This window comes from Meleagris gallopavo, chromosome 11 (assembly GCF_905368555.1).
Source record: "Meleagris gallopavo chromosome 11, MGAL_WU_HG_1.1, whole genome shotgun sequence".
In the NCBI taxonomy this organism is placed as follows: Eukaryota; Metazoa; Chordata; class Aves; order Galliformes; family Phasianidae; genus Meleagris; species Meleagris gallopavo.
Window position 1 is genome coordinate 9,485,137 of NC_139414.1, and position 12,272 is coordinate 9,497,408.

Consider the following 12,272-nt stretch of genomic DNA (forward strand, 5'->3'; position numbering starts at 1 on the left):
GTTTTCTGAACAGTAGTTAAGGAAGGAATATTCTTCAAAAAACAATGCTGGCCTGCAAAATAACCAGGTATATATGACAACAGCTGTACAAGCACTGGGCAGAAGCCTTGTGTTTATCAACTACTGTTTTTTCCATTTGTGCAGTGATTAGAAAAAGCAAAATTCCCATTTCAGGGAATTATTTCCCACAAGATTCCTTAAAAGAATAGTTAACATCCTTCAAACAATGACCACACTTTCAGTTAGCCCTTATACTAGTGAGAAATCTACCACTTGTTATCATTACAAACTGGAGTTGAAACCTTTGACAGCAAGAACTTGTCACCTGGTGACACTAACCTACAACATTTTAATACACCAGAGAACCCAAGATTAAAATGCATGTATTCAAACATGCACACCTCTGTAACATCTCTAAGGAAAGAGTACATAGAAGATATTGTCTACCATGGTACTAACATATTTCTTAATTAGACTAGTATTACTTAAAAAATTAAAGACATCCAAACAAGCTTCACTTGGTGAAGACTTATTTCTTTAGTTTGAACGGCAATAATTATACAGTCAGCATCCACAGGAAAATTTCAAGGATCTAGTTCTGCACTACAGATGCTATCAGTTATCAGAACAGATACTACTCAGTCCACTTGCTCACTGGTATATTAAGACACGGCAAGCCTTTCATTCTTAAACTATTCAAAAGCTACACGGAATTAACATGCAATGCAAAGGAACAGAAAATACTGATTAACTGGCATTCCTAAAAGGAATACAGGTTTTCCCCAGGCTTCACAGACCTTTATCTTTGCCAGCCCTCTACAGACTTATCAGGCAAGGAAGAAGAGAAAGGAATTTGTTACTACCAGTGATTTGTGCCATACAGTTCAGTTACAGTTTTTCCACATAGATTTACTATTGCTGATCTAGCTGAGCATGCTGCATTATGATGAATTCTCCATGTTCTCAGGCTAAACAACAACAGTATAGACAACCTTTATGAAAACGTTTCACTCAAATTTCAATATTTGAATTTCAGAGCAGGAAAGTTCATCCTCTAACAATTACATCAACTTTGCTTTTGTACATGAAGACACCCTGAAGAGTAGCAATCATACCTTCCTCCTGCTGCGTCGTCTTGTGGCTGGGCCCCAGCAGTGTTCCTCTGTGAACGTCGCAGTGACCCCCCTGGATTGTTATTAGGCCGGTTGGACATTGGCACCTCTCTCCTGAAGGGACATACCCTTTCTAGACACTATCATTCACTGCAAGACAAGAGAAAGAGAGAGACTCATAAGACCCATGGCACGAAGACTCACAGTCACGGGTCAGAAGCAAATGTAAAATGCCATTGTTCAAGGAGAAACTTAAGACAAAAAGGATTTCAAATTTATTTAAAATACACACAGGACAAGATTCTTCTGGAAAGCATTTATACTTTTTATGCAGAGCAACCAGTTTCCAGCATGTATATTTAACACAGGACACAGTCTGCTAAAAAAGCAACACCTTAATTAATACTATTCAAGAGAACCTGTATTTATTAACATAAAGGAAAAACCTCACTCACTAGTCAAACTCAATGCCTGGTAGAGATCCAACAGTAACTAAGTATTTTAACTCACTGCAGGAGACGACAATGCCAGTTTGAAGAATAGGCAGCAGTATCCACAAGCTAACAGAAGTTACTGCTTCCTTCTCAGATTTATCAAACTCCACTAGTACAGAAACATACACCGTAATTAAAAAAAAAAAAACCAGCTTTAAACAAATTCTTGTTCATAAGAACATAGCTCTAAGAAAAAATATTTTAGAAAAAGAATTAGTGAAAGTGCACAGCTGCTTAAAAATAATGCCACAATGCCCAACTGCTCTTCAGGAATAGAGGTATTTCCAGATTGTGCCACTAAAGTCCTCAGTCAAGAGGGGATGTTTGTACACTTTGCTAAATCAGAAGTTCTAAACAAAATGCACAGAAACAAGACCACAACCAGCAAATCCAGTTCCACTGTTTTTAAGATCATGTGCAACCTGGTAAATAAAACAAAACCACTACATTCACAAGTGAAGAAAGCCACAAGAAGGAAAACAATCCAAGTTTAAGAACACAAGTCTACACACTAATTCTGTATTGTGCTTATAGATATAACAGATAAGTCTGATAGCAAGAGCGTAAGACCACTTCATCTGCAGGTAAGTATGACTCAGCTCCAATTCTACTGGCTCCAGTAAAGTAGGTGTGAAGATCTGCTGCTACCACTATAGGCAGGCAAGTATTGTCTGCCATTTCTATTCCTCTGAAAGCATTTGTGAAATTGAACAAAAGCTAGCAGAAAGTAACACAGAATCCTAAGATTAATTTTACTGCAAGTTGTAAGAAACCCAGAGAATCTAGCTGAAGTCAATCATAGCACTGCCAAATACCATTGTGCATTCTCTATTTTTTACATACAGAGAACAAATGAAAAGACATCTCTGTGCAAATACCCACAAGGAGACAGGTTTTATGAAGTCATTTTCAGAAAGGAGGAAGCAGCATCGTCAGCAGAGAGGCAGCTGAGGGTTAAATAAGGTACTTATGTCAACTTGTCAGTCATATTATAAAATAGTTGCCATAATTCTCATACCAACTGTAAGAATGCACATTCCCCAAGAATTCATTGTGCAAGGAGCAATGCTTACTCCAGTATTGCTCCTGCACCAGCCACATGCTTTCCCCTCTAGGGTCAGTGCAGAGGCTTTTCCACATAACACCAGAAGATGCTGAAGTAATCCCAGCACCTGGAGTCCTGACACCATCCAGAGAAGCCCTAATGCAACATCCTTCTGCCTGAGCAGCCCATGCTTCAGACACAGGCAGCACAGTCACAGCCAAGGTATTTTCAGCTGTGTCAGGTAATGATGTGGCAGCTGTTTTGTCCTGTAAGGCATCTGTCAAATCAAGATATGTCCTGAGTTACACATATATTGAAATCTCTCAAGTTAACTGAGTTTCCTAATGTGTAGCATGCTACCACAACTCCCAGATCACCTATAAATATGATGCAGCTTCTTGACTTTTTTGGTGACCTTTGACATCAAGCCATTAAGTTCCATCCCACTGAAAGTATCCGAGGCTACAAAGTGTCACGTGCCCTGCCAACTAGCTCCACAGGAAGAGTGATGCTCTCAGCAGGTCACAACTGAGTTCCACACACTAGAAGAATTGGAATAGAGTTCAGAAGTTCCCAAACCTGAAGTGTTCTCAGGTTGGAGAAGCGAATCTATCTGTAAGCACTTATCTTTATCCTCCCCATCCTTAGATGCTTAAACTCAAAGGAGATGCACAACGCAGTGCATCAGCTGAACACACACATGCAGCCCTGCCATATTAAGACATTTCCTCAGCTACATTAAGCACCCATGCCCCATAATAAAGTTACAACTGCACACCAGATCTCTTCTTTAGTTTATAGGTTTGATTTGATATAGTTTTGATGTGAAAAATTTTAAATTCAGGTCCTCTGCTAGTATAAAGTCTACATTAACTAACATGGCTTGTTTACTGAATTACAACTCAGTGTTCTTAGCTACAATGATGCAAAAGCACTGACCTGCAGATGCTTTCGTCATAAACACTCACTTCAGACTGAGAATGAACTCAGCAAAACAGCGTTTCAAACCAATTCATAACGTATCCCCTGAAGACACCTAAAAGCACTGATATCTAATCATCATCTTGCATAATATTCTTCTGGTGTAATAAGCCCTTCTTTATTATAGTTACTTGTTGTCTTGTTTATAGCAATATAAAGAAAAGGTATACAGAAATTAATTTTACTAACCTAACTCTTAGGAATGTTATAGTTACAATCCGTATAGCCCACATGTTACTGGCAAGGTTCCAAAAGAACAGGAGATACAAAAGATACCTATCAGCTTACAGTGGAAGCCTTTGCATTTACCTGGAAAAGATGGCAGGAAATAACTGACACTTCTGTTTTGTTTTGTGTGTTTTTGTTTTTTTAATCCTAAAAGACAGGGGAAGGACAAATACAGAACAAGCCTGTATTTGAGTGTTATTTAGCACCCAAAAGCACCTGCTGAAGGATGCTGGATAGTGATTTCAGCTACTGGGAAGAAAAGAGAATGAGTAAATCAAAGCGCTCCAACAGTCTCTACGGCCACTAACAACATGACACAGCAAATTGGTAACAAGACCTATAAAAAGCAAACAGTTTTTCCATGAGAAGAGGGCTCCCCCAATCTACTTGGATCATTTTCAGTGCTGGTTTATGAAGTTCTTTTAAAGAGTCTTAGTGGCACAACAATTTTTCAGGTTCTTGCACTCCAACTTACCATAGAATTATAGAATCCTTAGAGTTGGAAGGGACCTCTGAAGGCCATCTAGTCCAGCTCCCCTCTGTGAATAGGGACCTCTGTCTCTCCTGTACTGAGGACTCCACGTGAGGTCTTACCAGCACAAAGTAGAGGGGCAGGATCACATCCCTGACCTACTGGTCATACTATTTTTGATGCATCCCAGGATATAGTTGGCTTTCTGGGCTGCATGAGCACATTGCTTGCTCATGTCCAGCTTACCATCCACCAGTACCCCACGTCCCTTTTGGCATGGCTGCGCTCAGTCCTTTCATCCCTCAGTTTGTATTGGTGATGGAGGTTGTCTCAACCCAGTTGCAAGACCTTGCAACCTGGATCTGTTGAACCTCATGAGGTTCTCCTGGGCCCACTGCTCAAGCCTGTCTAGGTCCCTCTGAATGGTATCTGATCCCTCTGGTGTGCAGACTGCACCCCACAGCTTGCTGCCTCCAGCAAACTTGCTGAGTGTGCCCTCTACCCCACTGCTGATGCCACTGATGAAGGTATTAAAGAGTATCAGCACCAGCACTGACCCCTATGAACACCACTCGTCACCAATCTCCATCCTGACAATGAGCCACTGATCATCACCTGCACTCAATCCTGCAGCCAGTTCTTTGTCCAAACAGTCCACTCAAATCCATATATTTCCAATTTGGAGAGAAGGACATTGTGGGGTACTGTGTCAAAGGCCTTACTGAAGCAGAGATAGATGACATCAGTGGCTCTTCCCTTGTCAATTGATGCAGTGACACCATTATATAAGGCCAAACAGGATTTGCCCTTGGTAAAGCCACGTTAGTTCTCCTGTATCACCTCACTGCCTTCCATGTGCCTTGGATCTGCTCCATGGTTTTCCCCAGCACCGAGGTGAGACTGACAGTTTGGTAGTTCCCAGGATCATCCTTTCTAACCTTTTTAAAAAGGGTACAGTGTTACCTTTTTCCCAGTCATCAGGGACTTCACCTGATTGCCAACAACTTTTCAAATACTAACAAGAGTGGCCTGGCAAACACACCATCCAATCCCTTTAGGACTCTGGGATGCAGAATGAGTATTTAAGAGTTATATGAAGCACCTCTGCCTACAGCACACCATCATAATGCCAGTTACCAGCTTGGCATAGAGCTTTAGTCAGCATACCACCTGTCCAAGAACAGGTGCTTTTTCAATGCTGCAGCAGCAAGCCAGCCAAAGCATAGTGCTCTGAAACCAGTATTAATCAGAAAGAAAAAAAAAAAAAAGGGGGGTGGGGGGGGAAAAGGAAGAAGGAGAGAAAGACATGAGAATGTTTATATACTTAGTAAGTTCTGGTCATTTTCTTCCAGAAAGTTATAGTCTTGCCAGACCCCAGAATTCAGCATACTTACAAGAACTCTATGATTGCAGATGCATATTCCCTCACCTCAGTGTAGGCAGTTTACTTGATCAATTGCATTTGTGACAAACTCAGTCATTTAGGGTAAAAGCAACATTCCAACAACGTAAGCATACATGATTTCAGAGTTGAAAATAATCGCTACTGAAGAACTTTCTGTACATGGTCAATAACTGCTCAATCTCAGATCATTTTAAACTGACCCCAAAGCTGCACCTCATTTTTTGCTCACTGTGCAGGTTCTCCTCCTTTACCTGCAAACAAACTCTCTTCTTTGTCTTGCAAGCAAGCACTTGCAAGCACTCATACAATTACCCCTACCACTTTACTAGTTGACTCAAATTTATTAAGTAGCATTTTTTATTCCACTTAGTTGATTTAAATCAAATCCCATACAGCTCATTTTCACACAGTATTCTTCCTCAATACACTCCAAGTTCAACAGTAATAACCTCTGCCCAGTTCTTTTTCCCTTGCAGTCCAAACAGACAATAGGCTGCACATCAAATATCCATGCAGGCAGAAGCTTTTATTCCCAAGCAGACTTTTTTACCCTCTTGCTTGTAGAAATAGTTCGTGGAATGACTGAGGGAGTGAGTAGAGTAACAATATTGAGGATATCCTAGAAAAAAGTATTTTCTGTGACCGCTTTCTCCAAATTCTCATCACCTTTCCCTTTAGCTGACAAGTATCCATACTCAAGAGAAAAAAAAAAAAAGACAGTCCCATAAGATACAGTAAGGATATTGAATTTCAGTGTCGTTCATACAAAGACTCACTCAGATGTATGAAAGTACTGGGCCTTCAGGAATGCCAAGTCTTTCTTCCTCCAACACAAAAATAAGCCATCTACCACCTAATTTCTTCCTTCTGTTCAATTCTATCTTCTCTCCGTGAAAAGCGACAAGCTGATGACATTATTTAACCATGGTAGAGCATGCTACAGTTCACCTGCCGCACTGCATCTACTGATTTTGTCACATTAACTTCTTTGGTATAGGAACCAAATAGATTTACACCAAATCACACACTGGGTTGGATTATGTTATTTTTTTTGTATTCACCTCCTAAAGTCAGGGGGGAAAAAAAAGTGAAGAGGCAAAAGCCCAGAACCACTGACCAAAGTGAATTCAGTACACAGACAAACTGTCACAGCAAAGAAGATTACCCAACCTCTTGGTGCTGAAGCACTACTTCAATGTAGAGAAGGAAGACAAGAGCCAAGTAACTTTGTTCTTAAAAAGAACATCCAGAAGGTGTTAGATTTCCATACCTGTTCCAGCACAGAATTTCTGCAAACTTAAAGCTGCACAGCTTTGTCAGTTCCTTTAGAGAAAATTATTAAAATATTAATGAGAGCAGAAGCAGAATTTAGCAGTGTACTGAAGCAAACTTTGTTCAGGCCTGATGACTTTTTACTACGGGGTTCAATTGCAGCACAAGTATCAAGTTAGAATCACAGAAAGCTCAGGCTGGGAGAAACCTCTGCAAACGACTTGTTACAGCCTCCTGCTGAAGGCAGAGCCTTAGGTCGTGTCAGAGTTCTCCAATTCTGCAGACATGCAACAACTTCTAAACCAAAATATACTGCAAGAGCAGAAAGGCAAAACGTGAATCATAAGTGATCCCTTGATGAGGAAAGACGATATCACCAGTTAAATACCAAAACACCATGCCAGGTGTATAAGGGCATGCAGGGAAGAGACACCAACTACCAGAAAAAGTTTCAGCAGAAGCATTTGATAAAAAGCCATGCAAGAGATATCAGTTCTAGTGACCTGAGACCTCAGACATGCCCAGACGTACAGTCGTGCAAGAACACCTACTGCACCTGTCCAAGATACAACCTTGGTGAGAAAACAACTCTGGCCCTGTTTCTCACTGCAATCACAAAGCACCAAGAAAGCACCGCTGCAGTTCCTGAAAACTGAAATGCAGTAATGCCCTTGCTTTCCTTCTCAAGTTAGTTCACATGCACATGAACTGAAATATCAAAAGAAGACAATGAAGACATCAGACTTGTGACTAGCTCACATAACCATTTTCACACTCACTAGCTTTAGACAACGTACAAGCTATAAACTAGAGACAGATTATTTCAAATTGCTGACAAAAAAATTGCTTCCTAGAGTTATTTGCAATTGAACAGTTCCTGGTAATTCAGTTGCTCTGTAATTGTTGAAGAGAAGCATTTCTCAATCAGTTGAGAAACATAGCAAGAGTTACAGATACTGCAGAAAGCTTCAAGCACCAGTAAGTACACTCAAACTATGAACTGTCCACACAAGTCAGTCAAGCATGCAGAGTTACTCAATGTTCTACTGACTTCACAACACAGCTGGCCATTAAGAGATTATGATGTCTTTTGGCTCTTGATACATTAAGCAGCCAGCTTTTCCCTGCAGTGGGGTCCAAAAGCTCAAACTTTGCTACCCATTCCAGCAGTACACAAAGCCAAGTCAGCAAGTAAGTCTTTGGAAGCCTGAAAGGATGGAACCACCAGATTAAGTTTCTCTGTATCAAGTCTACACATACATGTATTCAATAAACAACAGAGATTGGGAAGAGAAAATCTTAGCACAAGAGGAAGGGAGAGAAGCTAAAAATATCTTCATTCATGATCTTGCAGTTCAGAATTAGGGGAACTACACAGCTAATTGGCAGCTGGAAAACTCAGTACATCAGAATGAAGATTAGGAAACTCACAGAGCAGAAAAGAACCCTGAAAATGTCTCTGAAAAAGATGCATAGCACTGCTTACAAGAAAAATGCCACAGCTGTTACGCTGGACCATGTCACCCCAACAGGTTACATACACACATAATGGCCCCAAGTCAGCAAAGTAGTATCCTTCAACTGTCAACTTCCATTAGGTGAAAAGACTGTAAGACAGCAAAACATACTGAAGCTTGAAAAGCGTAGTCCAGAAAAGTCAGACATTAAGCACTGTTTAGGACAAACTCACAATGGCAGACAGTATCACACAGCCTGTAGCTGCTAAGAACGGTATGGTGACGGTGCAAAGACGTTCCAAGTGCAGAGCAGCATCCCTACTCCAAGCAGGTCAGCTGAATTTAAAGCCTCAGACTGCACAGCCCTTTTGCTGAGTAAAAGCAAATGAGGTTTTAAGTTTCCTTCAGACCATAAATATTATGGAGACCTAAACAGTCACCAGGTTAGAAAGAAAACAGTGGATTGGTTTAAAGCACAACTGAAATGCTAGCCAGTCCCCTGGATCCAAACTGAAACACCAAACATGAAGCTGATCAGAGTGATAGAAAAGCATTTCTCCTGCTGACAGATAGCTTGATAACCAGTCAACAGGACAACCAAAGAGCCAAGAGAAACATATCAGTGGAAGGGATTGCCACAAATGAAAAAAACTACCGAAGACTGGGCAGAGAACATTTCTATTCAGCTGAACAGCAAAAAGGAACCAAAACCCACTATCATGTTCTATTCTACATCTGCTTGTACAGAGTACAAGGTGAGCTCAGTTGTCTTAGGAATCCATTCCTTCATGAAAATGCTGGGGGAAAAATAACCAGAGTATTTAAGTGCACTGAGAAATTAAACTGGTACTAAATCTTGACTGTGTTCAAGAGCTGGTTAAGAGGCTACATAACATCAGGGATGTAAAAGCTTTCATTTCCTATAGTCCTCTCTTCAGCACCAGAAGCTGCAATCTGTGGAGACAAAATGAAGGAGCTGTATGGAACAAACAGGGTGCTGTTTTAAGGGGATTCCTCTTCAGTTCTATCACTTCACTGCTCTCTCCCTTATGACAGAGGAGGATAGAAAGCGTACAAGTTGTTTCACTCTTCTTTGAACTACAGTTTGGTTCTGAAAACTATACTGGTGTCATTCCAATCCTAGACCCTCATCCGTAAGAGAAGTTACAAAAAGTAAAGAATAAAATAGAACATTCTTGTGTTGCACAAACATGTATTCTTTATTGTTATTTAATATTCTGCATCTTTCTAAATTAGAAATCCTGTCAAGAGCAATTGCTCCTCCTGTTTTTAAGAACATCAGCAAGAGAGTTCACAATCAAAACCATTCTCCAGTTTATTTACAAAGCCAGAGCATAACTTCACTCAAATTAAGCTTGCTTTCTTTGCAGAACAGCTTGTCACCCTCCCATGTCACCCTCCCGGCATGTCAAAACTAGAGCAATGCAAGTTTTTCCATCACTGTATTATTTAACTTGAATTCATTAACAAAGAAAGGGAATGCTCTCAGCAGCAGAATGCCATGTAAACGTTCTTTATGTTTACAACACCTGTAACTTCTGCTTTCAGTGTCTTGCTTTTGGTTTTTTGTTTTGATTTTAAAACCAGTTAAACACTAAATTCTCTTGCATACTTCAGTCGATTCAGCAGCAATTCATTTCTTTCTGCTCACAACTATGAAGGCTATCAAAAGCCTAGGGACCCAGCAGCTTTTAGATCTGTGTTCAGTAGGGTACAGTCTAGACAGCTGTGAGTCAACCAGCAAAAGCTCAACTCCAGAAGAAGTCCAGAGATATTTAAGCCACCTCATCATAAGCAAGGAATCTGTGCTTCTAATGTTTCTTCTGTACACCTACATCAGATCAAAATCTCCCCACCAACTCAGCTGATATAGCAAGAGCTTAACTCCACCCCGATAGGAGCTCTGAACTGACTGTTACCTGTCGACAAGCTACTGAACAAAGAAGTTTGTGCTATTCAAGTCCCAGTACGCAATTGTGCTACCTGGTGCTTACACAAAAGTTGTTTCAGCTTGTTAGCAGTCACTGGAATACAACTTTTTAAATAAATTGAACAGAAGCAGCAGTTTTTCACAAAGTACAGATCTGTGAGATCACCAAGGTGAGGACAAACTAGCAGGCAGGTGATCAAGTAAGACCAAGTAGACAGGCATGGCAAAGTAACAGCAGAGGGCCTTCTGTCAGTGAAGGAGCAGAAAGTCAGTTGTGTGATCAGTGTCAGCTTCAGTTTAGAAGCTTGATTCCAGTGTTTTCATGCAAGCAAACCAGGAAGGTACCCAAGATCATCACCCACTCCAACTCTGCCCTAGCCAGCACAGAATATCTAGCTGTCTTTGAGCTGCACAGCTCCACTTACTTTATGTGGGTGTTAATGCAGAATCTGCTGCTATAACATCAAGCCTCTTCCCCACTCAAATCTCACAGACCAGACGCTGCCTTATTTACAGTTTGCCATCCACCTGTATCTGGCTCACAGAGTTGAGACACAGGCAACAGCACTACATGACAGACTGATACAGAACACATCTATGCCCTAGCTGCAGAGCCTGTTACACAATACATGCTCCAAGTTGTGACAGCAAGTTGCCCAAGCCCTGCCAAGCTCCTAATCAACTTCTGTCATGCAATCTTAAGTTCTAAGAAAGCTAGTGAACCCAGCTGTTAGTAAAATATGGCTTGGCCACCCAAAGACCAAATCAGTATACAATGATGTCAGTGATCTTCTGGGTAACTCAGGGAGAAGAGGAAACAGAAGAACTATTAGCTATATGAGTGAAAAAACTCAGGGACTGGATCTTGCAGAAGGTACTGCAGGAAGAAAAAAATACCAAAGGAATTGGCCTGTACATGCAGATTAGAAGGGTGCCACAGATGAAACCAAAATTACAGGTCTAAGTAGGGGCATTATGCAGATCTACCGTGAAAAGAAGGTAAAGACAGAGGAAACTGAGTCTTCAGTTGATAATATTCACCTTCTGCTGGAAGTGCCAAGAGTTGAGAAGCCTGTTCAATCATACAGGTGTTGAAAACAGATGAAAGCTGGAAGAAATATACGTTCTCAATGGGAGGGGGGAAATAGTTGCCTCTTACCTACTGATAAAATGGAGGTCAAGCTTTTGCATTTTCAAGATAACATTTAGAAAATTTTTAGACAAATTAGGAGACTTCCGGGAGCTTTTTCATTGCTTTGTAGTATGGTGCTTTTTGTTGTTGTTTCTTTTTAAATCATTGATATTTAGTACCTGATGTGTGCTGAGGCTTCCTTCCTAATGCCATCTCAAGCAGGCCACACTATCCTCCAAAGCTTCTCTCAATCAAATGCTACACAAAGAAGTCATGGGCTTGCTACATAGCAAGATTTCTATACAACATAATACATAAACATACACCATTAAGACATTCACCTTGTATCTAACCATGGATCGGAGTGCATAATGTATGTACAGAGAAAAAGAAAAGAAGCTGTGTTTAAAGCTGAACAAATGGAAGTCACACCCAGAGCAACACCTGTTAGACACTGAGGATTAAACTGCCTTTAAGCTGATCTTATCAATGATAGGATCAGGAATTTACCATGCTCAGAGCTATTCTTTCACGTAACTACACAAAAGAACATACAACATTAGCTTATACAATTGCACTTCAAAAAGGTCATGGGAAAAAAAAAGTTGTCAAGAGCTTGAATACTGAGCTTTATACAAGAAAAGACTTCACAGCATGCATACTGATGAGACTGCTTACCCTCCTATAAACACACTTCATCATTACTAACAAATAAAATGAGAA

General features: G+C 40.6%; 1 protein-coding gene across 10 annotated transcripts in view; it reads right to left on the minus strand.

The window, feature by feature from the left end:
* Nucleotides 1–12,272, minus strand: part of TRIP12 (thyroid hormone receptor interactor 12) — a 69,287-nt gene that overhangs the window by 42,905 nt on the left and 14,110 nt on the right. For all 10 annotated transcript variants that reach the window (XM_085233133.1, XM_085233134.1, XM_085233132.1 and 7 more), the window contains one exon: nucleotides 1,116–1,262. In XM_085233133.1, coding sequence (XP_085089259.1) covers nucleotides 1,116–1,213 — 98 coding nt within the window. In that variant the 5' untranslated portion in view covers nucleotides 1,214–1,262. The remainder of the gene's footprint in view (nucleotides 1–1,115; nucleotides 1,263–12,272) is intronic.